At 36.6% G+C, this 23,643-nt stretch overlaps 1 protein-coding gene across 1 annotated transcript in view; it reads right to left on the bottom strand.

The window, feature by feature from the left end:
• The window catches only part of LOC128636329 (alpha-1-antitrypsin-like protein GS55-MS), a 31,810-nt gene extending 10,290 nt beyond the window's left edge, over positions 1 to 21,520 (bottom strand). Inside the window, exons 1-3 of the mRNA XM_053689360.1 lie at positions 21,433 to 21,520; positions 2,047 to 2,816; positions 1,113 to 1,383 (exon numbers count right to left, since the gene is read on the bottom strand). Coding sequence (XP_053545335.1) covers positions 1,113 to 1,383; positions 2,047 to 2,803 — 1,028 coding nt within the window. The 5' untranslated portion in view covers positions 2,804 to 2,816; positions 21,433 to 21,520. The remainder of the gene's footprint in view (positions 1 to 1,112; positions 1,384 to 2,046; positions 2,817 to 21,432) is intronic.
• Positions 21,521 to 23,643: the final 2,123 nt, after the last annotated feature.

Here is a 23,643-nt window from a genome sequence, read left to right as displayed (position 1 = left end):
AAAATAACTTTCCATCTAACACACCACAGAAACAGCAATAGTTAAGGTTACTAATGACCTACTTACAGCAAAATCAAAATGCCTCTCAGTCAGTCAACATTTTATGCTGTTGACTAAACCTCTCTTGCTCCAGACCCTCCAATTCTATGGCATTTGTGACACAGGCCTTTTGTGGTTCTCCTCCTACATGTCTAATCATACCTTTATAACAAATCTCTTTATAACTAATCTCTGTCCATGACACCCTACCCTTCTCAATCTATACCTCATCCTCAGGTTCCTTAATAAAGTCCACCAGGTTCCAATATAATTTCTTTGCTTATGACACCCAAATCTACCCCTCTGTACCAGACGTCTCCTTGCTAACTTGAGTCACTAATTGTCTTAATAACTTTTCATCTTGAAAGTCCTCTTACTACCTTATGCTAAATCTCTCCAAAACTGAGCTCCCCCCTTCTTCCAAAATTTTCACCCACCAATTTCCTATAACTGTTGATAATAATCTTATTACCCAAGCCCCGTATTCCTGCTTTCTTTGGGTCACATTAGACTCAGATCTTTCTTACACTTCCCTCATCCAGTCTTTGGCAAATTCCTGCCGATTCCATCTTAAATACTTCTACAAAATGTATTTGCCACTTCCGCACACAAGACACAACTAACATTTTAATCCACTGTCTCATAGTTTCCTGCATTGACTATTGAAACTCCATCCACTCTGGTCTCCCTAGATGCCATCTATCTCCTTTCCATAATAAATGCCTCCACCTCCTGTGCTGCACCTCTCTTCCAGTCCCTTTACTGGCCTCCTCTAGCCTCCAGAATTAAACACAAAATCCAGACTCTGGCATTCAAGGCTCTCAATAAGACTTTCCCCCCTCTACCTCGGACCTTGTCTCCAGATACTCTTCCTGCCATTCCCTTCACTCTACTCATTTGTCTCCTATAAATGCTTCCATGCATGTCATACCTATGTTTATAACACTGCAGAATCTGAATACAAATAACTGATAATAATAATAAATAAAACTAATTTGTGGGATCAATAATGTATGACCTTTGGCAGTATTTGGTTAGACAAATTAACTTTGTAGAAAATATAAAATCCTCACCTTCCTCTCATTGATTTTTTCCAGTTTTTTAATGTGGATTTCTGAAGAGCTTCTTCCACTTGATTAAGTTTTCCTTGATCTGGCAAGATAAACAATGCAGATGCATTTCCTTTGTATGGTAGCTCTACTACAGTGCAACCCAGCTTTTCATCAATTAACACATTGTAGTAGCCGTGTCTGTACATCATTGGCACCTTCACAACAGTTTTCTCATCCACATTGAAATCATCTTCATTTGTGTTTTCTTCTCTAAAAGGATGTTCCCACTTTCCTAAAAATAAATATAATGAACCAATTTAAGCCACATTCAGAAAGTTGTTAAAGAAAGTTGCACATAGTCTATGTTTTATTGTTAAACTATATAGTTGTATTTAATATTGGAAATTCATTACTCAAATTCCTTTAAACATTATACTATAACTGTGCAACATTTAAAGGGACATTAAACACTTTGAGATGGCGATATAAAATGATAAATCATATATATAAAAAAAGGTCTGTGATATATTGTCATTATTTATTTTGCCCCCTTTTCATGTAATCCTATTCAGAAATTGTGAGATTTTCAGTTCCTATTAGAAATGGAAGTGCCGATTACTATTATATACCACACAGCCATTGGCTACACACTCTAGTGACCTATTTATAACTGTCTCTAATTGGCCACAGCAGAAAAGGTAACCTAAGTTACAACAATGCAGCTCTCATAGTTTTATAGACACTAAAACTTTACACTCATTTTGTCAATATTTAAACAGCTAATGAAACTTTTAAAAATACATCTACATGTTATTCTTAGACTAATTGATTCTTTAAATGCATCATTCTATCTAGCATTTATTTAGTGTTTAATGTCCCTTTAAGATATATATTATTTTCAGAATTTTGTTATGTGTATTGATTTGATAAACACATCCCATAGCCAAGGACTTACCCCTGAAGTAAATGTAGTTAATAAGAACTAATGCAGCATTTTGGTCAACGCTTTTCAGCAAGTCAACAATTTTCCCATTGGTTTTCTTCTCCACATAACCATTAATCTGAGATTTTGCATCATCAGCATTTTGAAAATCTGTAGAAAATGCTTCAGACTGGTATAAGTTTTTCACATCTTCTAAGAAAGCCTCAAGCAACTTAAGCTTATTGTGTATGAACAGGGCATTTCCAGTATTCACCTGCAACTCACTGTCAGGGTCATTCAAAATGTGCAGGAGATGATGGAACCCTTCATGGATGTCTTCCTCTGAGATCTTTGATATGTTAAAACCCAGTCCTTCTATGAGCTGGTCAAAACTCTGAGATCTGGCACCCAAGGAGAGCATAGAAAAAGCAGTGGAGATACTCAGCGGGGAGAAGAAAATGTTTTTTGCTGGTTGTTCAGAAGCTATCTGCCTGTAAAGACTGAAGGCAAATTCAGCATTGGATGTGGCGATTTTATGGCAGTCCATTGAGTCATTGTGATGATGCTTGTGACTATGCTTTTCTTTACCATGATGGTGGTCATGGTGGTGATGTTTATGACCCTTGTGATCATGTTTATGATGTCTGTGTCCATATTTATGACCTCTGTGGTTATCTTTATGGTTATGGTCATGGTCATCTTCATGGCTATGGTCATGACCATGATGGTCAGCAAAGACTAACGCATAAAATAGAGCAAAGCTCAAACACCAAATCACTAAGGACCTCATTGTCTGAGATATCCTGCAATGAAAAAAAATAATACATTTTACTTTTGTCCACTGAGTGAATGATTAGCATTTACAATGTTCTTAAAAGTTCTGAGTTACTTTTTCCTCCTAATCTATTTTACAATTCATCATTTATGATATTTTTAGCTTTCGGAAATTCAGAAAAAGGTTTACAGACTGGGATATGTGGCTCATAGTGTAAACTATGTACCATACCATACAGTGGCATGGAGTTTTAGGTTAGAATCTTGTAACCTCTTACTACTGCCTAAAACATGTTGAGCTGACAGTGGTAAGAGTAGCCTAGACTGGCCTTCAAAATATGAACTAAATGTTCAAAGCCCTCAATAAAAACTCCCAATATTACCAAGCCACATGGGCTATAAAAATATTCCCCAGATCTTAGAAGACTCTGGAAAATAGACTTTAACGGTTAAATGTGAATGCAGTCTATACTGCTATTAACCCATCTAGGAAGGATTTCATGAGTAATTTACCTATTTCTTTTAAATTACATTTTCAACTAACCCCAAGTATGTGAAATTATGTTGTACTTTTTTAATAATTTGTTTATAAATGTATTATTTATCAGCAATATTCTGGTTTTAAATATAAAAAAATGGTTAAATGTCATAGATTTAAAGACTAGTTGACCCCTACAATCTGATGTACATAGTTTTAGTTGGGGATGTAAGAGAAGTGATTAAAAAGGGACATGGAACCAAATTTTTTTTTCATTATTCAGATAGAGGATACACTTTTAAACAACTATCCAATTTATTTATTTTATCTAATTTGCTTCTTTCTCTTGGTATACTTTTTTTAAAAGCATATCTAGATAGGTTCACGGAGCTTGAAGTTAGCTGCATATTGGTGTCTGCACATATATGCCTCTTGTAATTAGCTAAACAATGTATTCAACTAATTCCCAGTAGTACATTGTGGCTTATTCAATAAATGATACCAAAAGAATAAAGCAAAATTGATAATAGAAATTAGATTTTTTTTTACAATTGAATCATGAAGTAAGTTTTTTTGTTTCATGTCTCTCAAATGAACGACTAGGGTTTTTTTTAACTCCAGTTATCATAAAGCTATAAACAGACCAATACCTTTGGACTAAGAAACTTTACAAATCCAGGCTCCCCCATCCCATGAACAAAGCTGGGAGTGGATGGCTTTGTTGGAGGGATAGGGAGAAATAGGAATACAGACCAATACCCTTCAAGTTACCAAACCAAAACAACTTCTTTTTAAATTATTATTATTTGTTTTAATACGCATATAATATACAAAGTAACATAGTAGATGAGGTTAAAAGGAGACATAAGTCCATCGACTTCAACCTATAAAGATACTACCTAATTTGCTATAAAGAAGCTGTCAAGTGATCTTACATTAAAATAATATTAAAGCTGACCTATTTAGCACAAGCAATAGAAATCCTGAATTCTGTTTTTATCTAGAAACTTATGTAAACCATTTTTAAATGTATCTAAGGTATTTGCATTCACTGTTACCTTAGGCAATGAGCTCCATGATTTGATTGCTCTTACAGTAAACAAAGAATTTTAGTTCTCCTTTTCAATAGCCTTAAAGTGTGACCTCTTGTCACATACAACTGCTTTGGAATAAACAGAGCTTCTACTATATATTTGGGCTTTGAATATATTTTTTAAAGTATTCATATCACCTCTCAACTGTCTTTTTTCTCAAGTATACAGCTTTAGTTAGGCTAACCTCATCTCATAGTTTAAATCATCCATCCTTTTTTTTTTGGCCCTTCTCTGAACTCTTTCTAATTTGGCAATTGTTTTACATTTTATCCAAGAACTGCACTCCAGACATGAGGTGAGGTCTTACCAGGAATTTATATAGTGACAGAATTATGCTTTCTTCCCTTGCATCTATGCTTCTTTTAACCCCTTAAGGACCAGACAAACTTTCAATTTCTTACCCTTAAGGACCAGGGCTATTTTTACATTTCTGCGATGTTTGTGTTTAGCTGTAATTTTCCTCTTATTTATTTACTATACCCACACATATTATATACAGTTTTTCTCGCCATTAAATAGACTTTCTAAAGATAGCATTATATTCATCATATCTTATAATTTACTATAAAAAAGATAACAATGGAAAAAAACACATTTTCTAAATTTGATCACCATAATCTGTTTGACATCTACAACCACAAAAAAACACCCATGATAAATAATTTCTAAATGTTGTCCTGAGTTTAGAAATACCCAATGTTTACATGTTCTTTGCTTTTTTTGCAAGTTATAGGGCAATAAGTACAAGTAGCACTTTGCTATTTCCAAACCATTTTTTTTTTTTTCAAAATAATCGATAGTTACATTGTAACACTGATATCTGTCAGGAATCCCTGAATATTCCTTCACATGTATAAAATTTTTTCTAGTAGACAACCCAAAGTATTGATCTAGGGTCATTTTGGTATATTTCATGCCACCATTTTACCGCTAAATGCGATCAAATAAAAAAAAAACGTACATTTTTCACTAACTTTTTCACAAACTTTTGTTTCTCACTGAAATTATTTACAAACAGCTTGTGCTATTATGGCAAAACTGGTTGTAAATGCTTCTCTGGGATCCCCTTTGTTCCCACCTCAGAATTGTCACCGCCATCTTAAGTACTAGCAGAAAGTCTGCCAGTATATAAAGTTTTTTTTAAAAAAACAAACATTTTTTATATATTTTTTATGAAACCTCCCAACCTCCCTGATCCCCCCCAAACAGCTCTCTAAGCCTCCCCCCACGACCTATTGGCCGCCATCTTATGTCCTGGCAGCTGTCTGCCAGTACACAGTTTGCTTACAAATTTGCCTTTTTTTTGTAAAAAAATATAATCCCTTATTTTCTGTAGTGTAGCTTCCCCCCCTCAATACCCTACCCCCTCCCCCTCCTAGATTTCTTTCCAAAAATGTTTTCCCTATCCCTTTCACCTTTCCCTCATTCGGCTGCAGTATTTGATTACTGTGCACGCACACACGCGCTCCCAAGCCCCACCCACCGCCTCCGTGCACGCTTATGGACATGAACCGGAACACGCACCGGCGATGGGCCGCCCACCCACCTCCCTGCTATTGCTCCCACCCACCAATGATCGGACCACGGCTGCCCGATGCAAAGAGGGCCACAGAGTGGCCCTCTCTGCATCGGTAACTCTGCAAATCTATTTCTGCAGTGCCCCACTCGTGGGGCATGGAGAAATAGCACAATCTGGCAATTTTGAGCGAGATTGCGGCAGAGAGAAGCCCACAACTGCAGCAACGTACAGGGTACGTCGCTGGTCCTTAAGGGCATAACGACCAGCGTTGTACAGAGTACGACACTGGTCGTTAAGGGGTTAATACATTCTTGTATCTTATTAGCCTTAGAAACCACTGTCTTGCATTGTACATTCATCCGTAGTTTCACAGCCTAATCCAACCTTCTGCCTCATGATGTGGTCCTGGCTGTCAGCTTTGACAGCTAAGACTGCAGCCAAAGGCAGATGCCTTCTGCCTCTTACTGCAATTATTATATATGATGTAAATATTCGGAATTATGTGCTTAACCACTTTGCAGGGATTAAGCACATAGAGGTGCAGTGTCACTAGTTTTTATGTTATTTTCTAACAAATTAGAACATGTAACTGTTGGGCTGCAATTGCTCTTTAAGTTTGAAGAAAGGTTAGAGAAGCAATTAGCCAAAAACCTACACCACAAAATTCTGCCCTAGACTTTTTTACATTTTGGTATTCATGTTTATATTTAAGTTGTACATCTACATAACCACACACACACATATATATATACACACACAGTATAGTCGTGTTCCTCTGGGTCAGGAAAAAAAAATTATGATATATGTATAAGTTTACCCCAAGAATTAAGTTAATTACATTTAAAGGGACAGGAAACTCCAAACATTTCTTTTATGATTTGGATAGAACATACAATTTTAAACAACTTCCAGTTTACTTTTATTATCAAATTTGCAACATTCTCTTGTTATCCTTTACTGAAGGAACAGCATTGAACTACTGACAACTAGTTAGCCAATCACAAGAGACAAATGTGTGCAGGCACAAATCTGCAGCTAACTCCCACTTGTGTTTTGACTTTCATATCCCTTTAAGAAAGAAATATTAAAAGAGTATGTGGCCCTTTGGTAATCATCTGCTTTACAAATATATGTCTGTATATGCCTGAGTTTGAGCTACAGACTCTCTATAATATGAGACACATATATATGATGTATATAATACATGATGTAAATACCAATTTATGGGTGGCGCACAAATGTGAGCTATTATTACTAGTTGAGCGCAGTGCGAACGAGACCTCACGTTTGCATTGCAGGGAAGTGTTGCCCTCACAATAGCGCACTTCCATAGGCTCCAATGGGAGTCTCATTCTCATGCTGTCAGACATGGCTGAGAACCTAGCGCAGCGAAGGGGGTAAGTTGTGAAGCGAAGGGCAGCAAAGCGTAAATATATATGTATATGAATATATACTGTACATATATATATTTATGTGTTTATATGTGTATATACACATATTAACGCATAAATATATTTGTATATAAGCACATACATATATATTTACTGGGAACACACAGTTCCCCATAGACCGCAATGTAAAGGCACTTTTCAGTGCTGTTTTTTTTTTCTAACAACCCACACCTGCTAACTTTAGCCCCTAAAACACTACACTAAAGTTTAGGGCCAATTGGGGCACTTTTTGAAAATTAACCAGAGAGCGTTAATTGCTACCGCAAGCTATAACCAGCCACTTGTAATTGCTGATTATTTGCCCATTTATGGGCGTGCAATAAATTAGCACTCTGCTTGTAATCTAGCCCTATATAGATATTAAACAGTGCTCCTTCTGTAAACACACATATGTTCAATTAAAGAAAACATAAAAGAGATTATGTAAAAAACAATAACAAACTATTTACTTGCTTTCTTGCAAAATGAACACTTAGAAACTCTCAGTGTAACCCATTGTGATAAGAGCAGAGCATTTTTAAAACCTTTTATTCTGTCAGTTCTGAGCATGAGCAAACCTGCCTTTTATCTAGTCTCTTCACTGTATAGCACTGGTTTTCAAACCTATCTTCAGGCCTCCCCAACAATCCAGATTTTCAGGATTACCTTGGATGAGAGCAGGTAAAATAACCATATTTACACCTGTGCTCCAGTTCATATATCCTCAAAATGTGGCCTGTTAGGGAGGTCTGATGACAGGTTTGAAAACCAGTGCTCTATAGTAAACCAGCCTAGACGTTTTATGACATCAGGCTAAGCTATATCTTCCTGCAAAGCCCCCCTTCTCCTTGTAGGGCTGTGACACTGCACAAATGTAGTGTAAAAAAGAAATAAAAGGTAAAATCCATTTAAATAGATGTATAATCCATATTGCAATAATTTCTAGTAAGTATAAGCAACGGCTTAAACTGTATGAAACATACAGTTTAAAAAGGAATAGTAAAATCATTATTGGATAGAGCATGTCATTTTAAACAACTTTCCAATTTACTTCTATAATAATATTTGCTTAGTTCTCTTGGTATCCTCTGTTAAAGAGCAATCCTAAGTGAGCTCATGACCATGCACATATATTATGCCATCAATCAGCAATAGCAATGTTCTAGATAGATTCAAACACTGCTGCCATACTGCTATATAAATGTCCACTCTCCTAAGCTACTATCAGCCTACCTAAGTTTAGTCTTCAACAAAGCATACGCATAAAACGGTGCTCGGACAAAATTCCGACGGACAAAATGCCGAAACACATTCGTCCGTCAGACATATGTCCGATATACACTGCTTCCGACTGCACGCCGAACAGCACAATCACGCAATCACGTAATTGCATAATTGTCATCAGTATAAAAGCGGAAAATTTAAATATATATTGTGGCTACTGAGGTAAAAAAAACAACACAAACACTTAAATAAATAAATTTAAAAAAAACATCAAATTAAAAAAATGGAGTTCATAAAGACGTGTAAAGGAGGAAGAAAAATGTTATATGAAGGTTATGCATACATTGTAGACAAAAAAAAAGAAAATGTCACATATTGGAGATGTGAAAAAAAAGGTTTTTGTGGAGGAAGGCTAAAAACCATTAATGATATAATTGAAAAAGATGCATCAAATCATTCACATCCACCTAATGCAGCAAGAATTTTATCTATGAAAACAATTGAAAAAATAAAAGAAGTTGCTAAAAATTCAGAAGAAGTAACATCAAGCATAATACAAAATTGCACATCTAATTTCCCCCTTGAAGCAGCAGGAGCTCTACCTAAAAAAGAAACTCTTGCCAGAATGGTACGTCGACATCGAACAACACCAAATGGAAACATTTTAAATGATGATTTAAGAAAAACAACCAGAGGAGAAAATTTCATCATGCACGAAAGTGAAAATTTAATCATTCTGTCTACTAAAAAAAATGTAGATCTTCTTTCAAAAAAACAACACTGGCTCTGTGACGGAACATTTGACTCAGCTCCTTTAGGTTTTCAGTTGTATACAATACATGTTTTAATAGAAGATAACCATACCATACCATTAGTATACTGCATATCAAAAAATAAAAATCAGGAAACTTATAATTTAATTTTTAGTATTATAAAAGAAAAAAATCCAGATATCAATCCTATATCAATTACTGTAGATTTTGAAAGAGCAGCAATAAATTGCATGACAAATTTTTTACAAAATACAATAATTTATGGATGCTTTTTCCATTTTTCCCAATGCCTGTGGAGAAAAATACAATCTTTGGGCTTAAAAATATGGTATAATAATGAAAAAATGCTCTGATCATAAAATGCTTAGAAGCATTAGCATTTGTGCCAGTGGAAGATGTAGTTGAAACATTTAATGACTTTGTAAAATCAATAGAAAAACAAAACAGTAACATTTTATCTGAATTTTTAAATTATTTTGAAAAAACCTGGATTGGCGAACTACAAGAAGGTACAAGAAGAAAACCTACTTTCGATATTACGATGTGGAACACTTTTGAAAGAACAAAACTAGGGTTACCTAGAACAAACAACTCTCTAGAAGGATGGCACAGAGCATTTGACCAACGAATGTCTATAACCCACCCAAGCATTTGCAGACTAGTTTCAAAAATAAGAAAAGAACAAGCAGAATGGGAGTTAACAATTGAAAAAATTGATTCTGGAGTTGAACTGAGAAAACCCAAAAAAAAATATGAAATCATAAACAACAGGATAATGAAAGTTTTAGAAAAATACAGTGAATACTCAAGATTAGACTTTTTAAAGGCAATAGCACATAATATATAAGATTTACTTAAATAAATCAAGATACATTCGGCCGAGGGCAGATACGATCCAAAATTTTCTGTTACAATCAGTGACTTGGGCGCCGCAACCGCCTCTGGGAACCTATCCATGGGTCCCTACCCTCACGATGTACTTTTAACACATAATATAATTATTATAATTATAATATTATAATTAATATGTTATATATAAGTTGATTTAATTGTCTTTTGTCAGTCCACTATTAAAAATGTTATAAATGTTATATATAAGTTGATTTAATTGTCTTTTGTCAGTCCACTATTAAAAATGTTATAAAACCGTGATTTTTAAGCTTCATTCCCACCCAGCAGCCGGATAAATGTCTTTCGGAATATTGTCCGTCGGACAAATGTCCGTCGGAAAAGCGTCATTCGGATAACAGTCCGGCCACGGCATAAAACAAAGTAAATTGGATAGTATGATCTATCTCAATTATGAAAGTTTAGTTTTGACTTTGTTGTCTATTTAATGTCCCTTTAAATATTTATTTATTGTGCAAGATGTTTCCCTTGTCCAAGGGATGAAGTTCTATGCAAATTAGCAATTAATACAACATTTTACAAAGTAAATATTGTGCAGTTACAAAAAAGAAAGCATATACCGATAAATCATACATACTTAAAACAAGATGTTTTAATTTTACTTACTAGGACCCTTTTAAAGGGATATTAAACACTAAATTAATGCTAGTTAGAATGATTCATTCAAAGAAAATATTAGTCTGAGAATAACATGTAGATGTATTTTTTTAAGTTTAATTAGCTGTTTAAATATTGACAAAATAAGTGTAAAGTTTTAGTGTCTATAAAAGAATGGGAGCTGCCATGTTGTAACTTAGGTTACCTTCTCTGCTGTGACCAATTAGGGACAGTTATAAATAGGTCACTAGAGTGTGCAGCCAATGGTTGCATGGAATATAACAGTGTTCTGCACTTCCATTTCTATCAGGAATTGAAAAGCTCACAATTTCAGAAGGGGACAAAATAAATAGTGAAAGTATATTGCAGAGGGTTTTTTTTTACATATACAATTTATCATTTTATATTACCATCTCAAAGAGTTTATTGTCCCTTTAATTTTATATACTAGTGTCTATCACCTGGAATACTGATAGCTACCTTGGAATCGGTGAAATCTTTTTTTTGTCCACACGCAGTAAGACGTCTTCAGAAATCGTCCAGAATGAACAGTTCTAGTAAATAAAATCAGCCACTTATATAGAGTTTTACCTATATTATTGTGCAACTGTGAGTCTTATAAATATTAACCTAATCTAACCTTTGTGCTGTGTGCTCTAAACAGAGCAAATATTGAATAATGTAAAGGTTCAAATCAGCACATTTAACTACTTGCATAATATTATTTAATGTTTCAAATAACATCAGACACATCAGTTCTAATTAAAACCATAGGGCTAGAATACGAGTGGAGCGCAAACTATTGCTCAATGGTTTTTGGGATTGTTTAAGTTGTGCCCATATCACGCTAGAATCATTACCGCAATCTCAGAGCTCTGGTTAAATGTTTTGCAAAAATTAAAAAGTTGCACTAAACACATCAAAAATACATTACAAAATACACTCATAATAACACTATTTAATAATAAAGTATTCACAAAAAATATTGTACAAAAAAGTTATAAGTGCACAAAGATATAAGATCTCACGTCTAAGAATAAAAAAAGGCAGGCAAAGGACTTTAACCCCCTCACTACCAGAACTTTCAAATAAAATCTGGAGAGTTTTTAGCATTGTTGCTATCATTCCATTTAAACAGAAATAGAGCCTTCTTTTTAATTTACCTTTAAAAACTATCGCCTAGATTTAGAGTTCTGCGTTAGCCGTCAAAACCAGCATTAGGGGCTCCTAACGCTGGTTTTGGGCTACCGCTGGTATTTAGAGTCGTGTAGGTAAGGGTCTAACGCTCACTTTCCAGCCGCGACTTTTCCATACCGCAGATCCCCCTACGCCATTTGCGTATCCTATCTTTTCAATGGGATCTTTCTAACGCTGGTATTTAGAGTCTTGGCTGAAGTGAGCGTTAGAGCTCTAAAGACAAAACTCCAGCCGCAGCAAAAAGTCAGGAGTTAAGCGCTTTCTGGGCTAACGTCGGTTCATAAAGCTCTTAACTACTGTGCTCTAAAGTACACTAACACCCATAAACTACCTATGTACCCCTAAACGGAGGCCCCCCCACATCACCGCCACTACATTTTTTAACCCCTAATCTGCCGACCGCACACCGCCGCAACCTACGTTATCCCTATGTACCCCTAATCTGCTGCCCCTAACATCGCCGACCCCTATATTATATTTATTAACCCCTAATCTGCCGCCCCCAACGTCGCCGCCACCTACCTACAATTATTAACCCCTAATCTGCCGACCGGACCTCACCGCTACTATAATAAAGTTATTAACACCTAATCCGCCTCACTCCCGCCTCAAAAACCCTATAATAAATAGTATTAACCCCTAATCTGCCCTCCCTAACATTGCCGACACCTAACTTCAAGTATTAACCCCTAATCTGCCGACCGGACCTTGCCGCTACTCTAATAAATGTATTAACCCGTAAAGCTAAGTCTAACCCTAACCCTAACACCCCCTAAGTTAAATATAATTTAAATCTAACGAAATAAATTATTTCTTTTTAAATAAATTAATCCAATTTAAAGCTAAATACTTACCTGTAAAATAAACCCTAATATAGCTACAATATAAAGAATAATTATATTGTAGCTATTTTAGGATTTATATTTATTTTACAGGCAACTTTGTAATTATTTTAACCAGGTACAATAGCTATTAAATAGTTAATAACTAGTTAATAGCTACCTAGTTAAAATAATTACACAATTACTTGTAAAATAAATCCTAACCTAAGTTACAATTAAACCTAACACTACACTATCAATAATTAAATTACATACAAATACCTACAAAAAAATAAAAAAAGAATTTACAAACAATATAAAAAAATTACAACAATTTTAAGCTAATTACATCTACTCTAAGCCCCCTAATAAAATAACAAAGCCCCCCAAAATAAAAAAATGCCCTACCCTATTCTAAAATAAAAATTGAAAAGCTCTTTTACCTTACCAGCCCTTAAAAGGGCCTTTTGCGGGGCATGCCCCAAAGAAAACAGCTCTTTTGCCTGTAAAAAAAACCTACAATACCCCCCCAACATTACAACCCACCACCCACATACCCCTAATCTAACCCAAACCCCCCTTAAATAAACACTACCCCCCTGAAGATCTTCCTACCTTATCTTCACCACGCCGGGTATCACCGATCCGTCCAGAAGAGGGTCCAAAGTCTTCATCCAAGCCCAAGCGGGGGGTGAAGAGGTCCATCATCCGGCTGAAGTCTTGATCCAAGCGGGGGCTGAAGAGGTCCATCATCCGGCTGAAGTCTTGATCCAAGCGGGGGCTGAAGAGGTCCATCATCCGGCTGAAGTCTTGATCCAAGCGGGGGCTGAAGAGGGGCTTCAATCTTCTTTCTTCCGGCTCCATCTTCATCCCGCCGACGCGGAACATCCATCCTGGCCGATGACTTCCCGACGAATGACGGTTCCTTTAAAGAACGTCATCCAAGATGGCATCCCTCGAATTCCGATTCGGACCCTCTTCTGGACGGATCGGTGATACCAGGCGTGGTGAAGATAAGGTAGGAAGATCTTCAGGGGGTAGTGTTAGGTTTATTTAAGGGGGGTTTAGGTTAGATTAGGGGTATGTGGGTGGTGGGTTGTAATGTTGGGGGGGTATTGTATGTTTTTTTTACAGGCAAAAGAGCTGTTTTCTCAGGGCATGCCCCGCAAAAGGCCCTTTTAAGGGCTGGTAAGGTAAAAGAGCTTTTCAATTTTTATTTTAGAATAGGGTAGGGCATTTTTTTATTTTGTGGGGCTTTGTTTTTTTATTAGGGGGCTTAGAGTAGGTGTAATTAGCTTAAAATTGTTGTAATTTTTTTATATTGTTTGTAAATTATTTTTTTATTTTTTGTAACTTAGTTGTTTTTTTATTTTTTGTACTTTAATTAGTTTATTTAATTGTATTTATTTGTAGGTATTTGTATGTAATTAATTTATTGATAGTGTAGTGTTAGGTTTAATTGTAGATAATTGTAGGTAGTTTATTAAATTTATTTATTGATAGTGTAGTGTTAGGTTTAATTGTAACTTAGGTTAGGATTTATTTTACAGGTAATTTTGTAATTATTTTAGCTAGGTACAATAGCTATTAAATAGTTAATAACTATTTAATAGCTACCTAGTTAAAATAATTACAAAATTACCTGTAAAATAAATCCTAACCTAAGTTACAATTAAACCTAACACTACACTATCAATAAATAAATTAAATACAAATACCTACAAATAAATACAAATAAATACACTAACTAAAGTACAAAAAAATTAAAAAAGAACTAAGTTAAAAAAAATAAAAAAATTATTGACAAACATTATAAAAATATTACAACAATTTTAAGCTAATTACACCTACTCTAAGCCCCCTAATAAAATAACAAAGCTCCCCAAAATAAAAAAATGCCCTACCCTATTCTAAAATAAAAATTGAAAAGCTCTTTTAACTTACCAGCCCTTAAAAGGGCCTTTTGCGGGGCATGCCCCAAAGAATTCTGCTCTTTTGCCTGTAAAAAAAAACATACAATACCCCCCCAACATTACAACCCACCAGCCACATACCCCTAATCTAACCCAAACCCCCCTTAAATAAACCTAACACTAAGCCCCTGAAGATCTTCCTACCTTATCTTCACCACGCCGGGTATCACTGATCCGTCCAGAAGAGGGTCCGAAGTCTTCCTCCTATCCGGGCGATGTCTTCATCCAAGCGGGGGCTGAATAGGACCATCATCCGGCTGAAGTCTTCATCCAAGCGGGGGCTGAAGAGGTCCAATCAGCCAATCAGATTGAACTTGAATCTGATTGGCTGATTCAGATTTAAGTTCAACTATTTAATAACTATTGTACCTAGTTAAAATAAATACAAACTTGCCTGTAAAATAAAAATAAACCCTAAGCTAGATACTAACGCCTAGATTTAGAGTTCTGCGTTAGCCGTCAAAACTAGCGTTAGGGGGTCCTAGTGCTGGTTTTGGCCGCCTGCTGGTATTTAGAGTCAGTCAGGAAAGGGTCTAATGCCCACTTTCCAGCCACGACTTTTCCATACCGCAGATCCCCCTACGCCAATTGCGTTTCCTATCTTTTCAATGGGATCTTTCTAATGCCGGTATTTAGAGTCTTGGCTGAAGTGAGCGTTAGAAATCTAACGACAAGACTCCAGCCGCAGAGAAAAGCCAGGAGTTAAGAGCTTTCTGGGCTAACGCCGGTTCATAAAGCTCTTAACTACTGTGCTCTAAAGTACACTAACACCCATAAACTACCTATGTACCCCTAAACCGAGGCCCCCCCCACATCGCCGCCACTCTATTATATTTTTTTAACCCCTAATCTGCCGACCGCACACCGCCGCAACCTAAATTATCCCTATGTACCCCTAATCTACTGCCCCTAACACCGCCAACACCTACATAATATTTATTAACCACTAATCTGACCCCCCAACGTCGCCGCTACCTTACCTACAATTATTAACCCCTAATCTTTCGACCGGACCTCACCGCTACTCTTATAAATGTATTAACCCCTAAAGCTAAGTCTAACCCTAACCCCCCCCTAAGTTAAATATAATTTTTATCTAACGAAATAAAATAAATCTTATTAAATAAATTATTCCTATTTAAAGCTAAATACTTACCTGTAAAATAAAGCCTAATATAGCTACAATATAAATAATAATTATATTGTAGCTATTTTAGGGTTTATATTTATTTTACATGCAACTTTGTATTTATTTTAACCAGGTACAATAGCTATTAAATAGTTAATAACTATTTAATAGCTACCTAGTTAAAATAATTACAAAATTACCTGTAAAATAAATCCTAACCTAAGTTACAATTAAACCTAACACTACACTATCAATAAATAAATTAAATACAAATACCTACAAATAAATACAAATAAATACACTAACTAAAGTACAAAAAAATTAAAAAAGAACTAAGTTACAAAAAATAAAAAAATTATTGACAAACATTATAAAAATATTACAACAATTTTAAGCTAATTACACCTACTCTAAGCCCCCTAATAAAATAACAAAGCTCCCCAAAATAAAAAAATGCCCTACCCTATTCTAAAATAAAAATTGAAAAGCTCTTTTACCTTACCAGCCCTTAAAAGGGCCTTTTGCGGGGCATGCCCCAAAGAATTCTGCTCTTTTGCCTGTAAAAAAAAACATACAATACCCCCCCAACATTACAACCCACCACCCACATACCCCTAATCTAACCCAAACCCCCTTAAATAAACCTAACACTAAGCCCCTGAAGATCTTCCTACCTTATCTTCACCACGCCGGGTATCACCGATCCGTCCAGAAGAGGGTCCGAAGTCTTCCTCCTATCCGGGCGATGTCTTCATCCAAGCGGGGGCTGAAGAGGTCCATCATCCGGCTGAAGTCTTCATCCAAGCGGGGGCTGAAGAGGTCCATCATCCGGCTGAAGTCTTCTATCAAGTGGCATCTTCAATCTTCTTTCTTCCGGCTCCATCTTCATCCCGCTGACGCGGAACATCCTTCCTCCACGACGAACTCCCGACGAATGAAGGTTCCTTTAAGGGACGTCATCCAAGATGGCGTCCCTCGAATTCTGATAGGCTGATAGGATTCTATCAGCCAATCGGAATTAAGGTAGGAAAATTCTGATTGGCTGATGGAATCAGCCAATCAGATTCAAGTTCAATCCGATTGGCTGATCCAATGGCTGATTCAGATTCAAGTTCAACTATTTAATAACTATTGTACCTAGTTAAAATAAATACAAACTTGCCTGTAAAATAAAAATAAACCCTAAGCTAGATACTAACGCCTAAATTTAGAGTTCTGCGTTAGCCGTCAAAACCAGCGTTAGGGGGTCCTAGTGCTGGTTTTGGCTGCCCGCTGGTATTTAGAGTCAGTCAGGAAAGGGTCTAATGCTCACTTTCCAGCCACGACTTTTCCATACCGCAGATCCCCCTATGCCAATTGCGTCTCCTATCTTTTCAATGGGATCTTTCTAATGCCGGTATTTAGAATCTTGGCTGAAGTGAGCGTTAGAAATCTAACGACAAGACTCCAGCCGCAGAGAAAAGCCAGGAGTTAAGAGCTTTCTGGGCTAACGCCGGTTCATAAAGCTCTTAACTACTGTGCTCTAAAGTACACTAACACCCATAAAATTCTGATTGGCTGATGATCCAATCAGCCAATCGGATTGAACTTGAATCTGATTGGCTGATTCAATCAGCCAATCAGAATTTTCCTACCTTAATTCTGATTGGCTGATAGAATCCTATCAGCCAATCGGAATTCGAGGGACGCCATCTTGGATGACGTCCCTTAAAGGAACCTTCATTCGTTGGGAGTTCGTCATGGAGGAAGGATGTTCCGCGTCGGCGGGAAGAAGATGGAGCCGGAAGAAAGAAGATTGAAGATGCCGCTTGATAGAAGACTTCAGCCAGATGATGGACCTCTTCAGCCCCCGCTTGGATTAAGACTTCAGCCAGATGATGGACCTCTTCAGCCCCCGCTTGGATGAAGACTTCAGCCGGATGATGGACCTCTTCAGCCCCCGCTTGGATGAAGACATCGCCTGGATAGGAGGAAGACTTCGGACCCTCTTCTGGACGGATCGGTAATACCCGGCGTGGTGAAGACAAGGTAGGAAGATCTTCAGGGGCTTAGTGTTAGGTTTATTTAAGGGGGGTTTGGGTTAGATTAGGAGTATGTGGGTGGTGGGTTGTAATGTTGGGGGGTATTGTATATTTTTTTTTTACAGGCAAAAGAGCAGAATTCTTTGGGGCATGCCCTGCAAAAGGCCCTTTTAAGGGCTGGTAAGGTAAAAGAGCTTTTCAATTTTTATTTTAGAATAGGGTAGGGCATTTTTTTATTTTGGGGGGCTTTGTTATTTTATTAGGGGGCTTAGAGTAGGTGTAATTAGCTTAAAATTGTTGTAATATTTTTATAATGTTTGTCAATTATTTTTTTATTTTTTGTAACTTAGTTCTTTTTTAATTGTTTGTACTTTAGTTAGTGTTTTTATTTGTAGGTATTTGTATTTAATTTATTTATTGATAGTGTAGTGTTAGGTTTAATTGTAACTTAGGTTAGGATTTATTTTACAGGTAATTTTGTAATTATTTTAACTAGGTAGCTATTATATAGTTATTAACTATTTAATAGCTATTGTACCTGGTTAAAATAAATACAGTTGCCTGTAAAATAAATATTAATCCTAAAATAGCTACAATATAATTATCATTTATATTGCAGCTATATTAGGGTTTATTTTACAGGTAAGTATTTAGCTTTAAATAGGAATAATTTATTTAATAAGATTTATTTTATTTCGTTAGATAAAAATTATATTTAACTTAGGGGGAGGGTTAGGGTTAGACTTAGCTTTAGGGGTTAATACATTTATTAGAGTAGCGGTGAGGTCCGGTCGGCAGATTAGGGGTTAATAATTGTAGGAAGGTAGCGGCGACGTGGGGGGGGGGGCAGATTAGGGGGTAATAAATATAATATAGGGGTCGGCGGGGGTTAGGGGCAGCAGATTAGGGGTTAATAGGGATAACGTAGGTTGCAGCGGTTTACGGAGTGGCAGATTAGGGGTTAATAATAATATGCAGGGGTCAGCGATAGCGGGGGCGGCAGATTAGGGGTTAATAAGTGTAAGGTTAGGGGTGTTTAGACTCGGGGTACATGTTAGGGTGTTAGGTGCAGACATAGGAAGTGTTTCCCCATAGGAAACAATGGGGCTGCTTTAGGAGCTGAACGCTGCTTTTTTGCAGGTGTTAGGTTTTTTTTTCAGCTCAAACTGCCCCATTGTTTCCTATGGGGGAATCGTGCACGAGCACGTTTTTTAAGATGGCCGCGTCCGTAAGCACCGCTGGTATTGAGAGTTGCAGTGGCGGTAAGTTATGCTCTACGCTCCCTTTTTGTAGCCTAACCAGGGCCGGACTGGGACCAAAAAAAGGCCTGGGCATTTTAGAGCAAAGAGGCCCACTCACCCCCCCCCTTTGCTCACCATTTATTTTTTAACCGTATACCAAACATGGCAAGTATAATACTTGTTTAAGTGACAAAAACATTTAACATTCAATACTGTGTAAAAATATATAAAAAAACAAAACAACAAAACCAAAATAAAGTGCTAATTTTTCATGAAAAACAAGTGCATTCTTAAAAAATTCCACCAGAATCAGCCAAACTTTAATCTAGATTTTAAGGAGTATGAAAGCCAAAAGTAAACTTTATTCAGATAGAGTATGTCTTTTCAAGACACTTTTTATACTAACTTCTATTAGAAAGTTTACTTTGTTCTTTTGGGTTCAAAAGTGTGTGTGTGCATATATATATATACACACACACACATACATATATATATTGTGCTGTCCTCATTAACTGATAACTAGACAGCTAGTTAACAAACCAGACAGAAATAGCTTTGTGTTTATTCCAAACTGATTTTACTTCTGAATAGTTATTTTGTAAAACTGCAATACAATAAGAAAAGTTGAAATTACAATATGTACTGACACGCAGTGTTTGCAATACATACAATAACATACCCCCCAACTGTCCCGATTTTCGCGGGACAGTCCCGATTTTAGGGGTCTGTCCCTCTTTCCCGAGTTGCTAGCCATCTGTCCCGATTTTCCCCAGGCATTAAAAAAAAAAAATTTTTTTTTTTTTTTTTTTTTTTTTTTTTTTTACAATTCTATTGGGCCCATACTCAGAAGCAGCTGGCTTTGCTCTCACAGGGTTAGATACCTGTTATATTCCCTGTGGAAAAGGAAAGGTGTGTGGGTTAAGCAGGAGTAAGAAGGCTGTATACACTCTGACCACGGGTAATGGTGACCTCTCTAACCTACCTCTGGTAATGATGATATCTAACCCCTGGTGATAATACTAGCAAGCTTTCAGTTTTCTACAATGAGCAGTGCTAATACCAGGGTAACAAACAGTTTAACGAACAGTGGCAGCCGCAGACTGCCAGCTAATGTGCTTGCCAACCCCAGGACCCCATACAATGAATTACAGATACCCATATATGATGTAGTGTGTGTGTCTATCTGTATCCATAACTGTGTGTGTGTATCTGTATGTATAAGTTTATGCTATGTAGTGTGTGTGTGTCTGCATGTATAAATGTAAGCTATGTAGTGTGTGTATGTGTATCTGCATGTATAAGTGTATGCTATGTAGTGTGTGTGTGTCTGCATGTATAAGTGTATACTATGTAATGTCTTGTGTATCTGCATGTATAAGTGTATGCTGCATGTATAAGTGTATGCTATGTAGTGTGTGTGTATCTGCATGTGTAAGTGTATACTATGTAGTGTGTATGTATCTGCATGTATAAGTGTATGCTATGTAGTGTGTGTGTATCTGCATGTATAAGTGTATGCTGCATGTATAAGTGTATGCTATGTAGTGTGTGTGTGTCTGCATGTATAAGTGTATACTATGTAGTGTCTGTGTATCTGCATGCATAAGTGTATGCTGCATGTGTAAGTGTATGCTATGTAGTGTGTGTGTATCTGCATGTGTAAGTGTATGCTATGTAGTGTGTGTATATGCATGTATAAGTGTATGCTATGTAGTGTGTGTGTATCTGCATGTATAAGTGTATGCTATGTAGTGTGTGTATCTGCATGTGTAAGTGTATGCTATGTAGCGTGCTACTGTGCATTTTTGCTGACTTTAAAGGCCAGAATCTAGAATATTAATGGGGAATGCAGAGAGTAGTTTTAAAGAATGTATTAATAAATGTGCAATTAAGATAAAAATATTTAGCAATGTCTTTGCAAAGGCTAATTAAATACAGCGCTCACATAGTCATACCAGTGGTTTGAGCTTGTGTTTGATTTGCTGCCTAAGTGTATTAAAATATATGACTTTATTTAGAATTTTATTTTTATTACTTTGGTCTTATGATTTTTAAGCCCCGCCCACCACATTTCAATTTTTTTGCCGGGGGGGGGGGGGGATGTCCCTCTTTTGAATTTTGAAATGTTGGGAGGTATGCAATAATACATGTTTCTAACACAGAGAGCTTACATTTAAACCCTACAGCAAATAGCAATGCAATTCAAATGTACAATGAACTCTTAGCAACAATAACTTACAGGCATATGTATGTTTAGAGGCAAATGTTTAAGAGCTGATTTCCATGCTTCTTGTTGCTAAGATGGCTGCTGTGAAAATGAAAGTAAAGACTTTTCATTTACAATTGAGAACTTTATTAACAAGAGCCAGGACACTTCCTCATTCCTTCTTGAGAGGAACTAAGCTGTAATTGCAACATGAAACCATCAGATGTCATCAACATGAACATAATAAGCATATAATAGACAGAACATATATATATATATATATATATATATATATGACAAGGTAACACAATAAAGGAACAAACCACTCTTAAGACAGAACAGAAAAGAGCAGGATATTTACAATTTTATAGAGTGCACATCTGCTATATACTGCATATAAAATATTTTTGGGGGGCTAATAGATTTTTTACATACAGATTTTTTTCCATTTACATATAGCTGCACTATTTAAACATATATAAATCAGGGCTCAAAATTTCCCTGTGTGTGTATATACAGGGAGTGCAGAAATATTAGGCAAGTTGTATTTTTGAGGATTCATTTTATTATTGAACAACAACCATGTTCTCAATGAACCCAAAAAACTCATTAATATCAAAGCTGAATATTTTTAGAAGTAGTTTTTAGTTTGTTTTTAGTTTTAGCTATTTTAGGGGGATATCTGTGTGTGCAGGTCACTATTACTGTGCATAATTATTAGGTAACTTAACAAAAAACAAATATATACCCATTTCAATTATTTATTTTTACCAGTGAAACCAATATAACATCTCAACATTCACAAATATACATTTCTGACATTCAAAAACAAAACAAAAACAAATCATTGACCAATATAGCCACCTTTCTTTGCAAGGACACTCAAAAGCCTGCCATCCATGGATTCTGTCAGTGTTTTGATCTGTTCACCATCAACATTGCATGCAGCAGCAACCACAGCCTCCCAGACACTGTTCAGAGAGGTGTACTGTTTTCCCTCCTTGTAAATCTCACATTTGATGATGGACCACAGGTTCTCAATGGGGTTCAGATCAGGTGAACAAGGAGGCCATGTCATTAGATTTTCTTCTTTTATACCCTTTCTTGCCAGCCACGCTGTGGAGTACTTGGACGCGTGTGATGGAGCATTGTCCTGCATGAAAATCATGTTTTTCTTGAAGGATGCAGACTTCTTCCTGTACCACTGCTTGAAGAAGGTGTCTTCCAGAAACTGGCAGTAGGACTGGGAGTTGAGCTTGACTCCATCCTCAACCCGAAAAGGCCCCACAAGCTCATCTTTGATGATACCAGCCCAAACCAGGACTCCACCTCCACCTTGCTGGCGTCTGAGTCGGACTGGAGCTCTCTGCCCTTTACCAATCCAGCCACGGGCCCTTCCATCTGGCCCATCAAGACTCTCATTTCATCAGTCCATAAAACCTTAAAAAATCAGTCTTGAGATATTTCTTGGCCCAGTCTTGACGTTTCAGCTTGTGTGTCTTGTTCAGTGGTGGTCGTCTTTCAGCCTTTCTTACCTTGGCCATGTCTCTGAGTATTGCACACCTTGTGCTTTTGGGCACTCCAGTGATGTTGCAGCTCTGAAATATGGCCAAACTGGTGGCAAGTGGCATCTTGGCAGCTGCACGCTTGACTTTTCTCAGTTCATGGGCAGTTATTTTGCGCCTTGGTTTTTCCACACGCTTCTTGCGACCCTGTTGACTATTTTGAATGAAACGCTTAATTGTTCGATGATCACGCTTCAGAAGCTTTGCAATTTTAAGAGTGCTGCATCCCTCTGCAAGATATCTCACTATTTTTGACTTTTCTGAGCCTGTCAAGTCCTTCTTTTGACCCATTTTGCCAAAGGAAAGGAAGTTGCCTAATAATTATGCACACCTGATATAGGGTGTTGATGTCATTAGACCACACCCCTTCTCATTACAGAGATGCACATCACCTAATATGCTTAATTGGTAGTAGGCTTTCGAGTCTATACAGCTTGGAGTAAGACAACATGCATAAAGAGGATGATGTGGTCAAAATACTCATTTGCCTAATAATTCTGCACTCCCTGTATATAATTTATATATATATATATATATATATATATATACATATATATACACACACACACACACACACACACAGGGAAATTTTATATACACTGTCACTCTCTTGTTAAGAACAAAATTTACCTCATTCATTGTGAACTGAAGGGTTAACCTGGGTTAACTGGCTCCTACA

This window comes from Bombina bombina, chromosome 1 (assembly GCF_027579735.1).
Source record: "Bombina bombina isolate aBomBom1 chromosome 1, aBomBom1.pri, whole genome shotgun sequence".
Lineage (NCBI taxonomy): Eukaryota > Metazoa > Chordata > Amphibia > Anura > Bombinatoridae > Bombina > Bombina bombina.
This window is presented reverse-complemented; position numbering and strand designations above follow the sequence as displayed.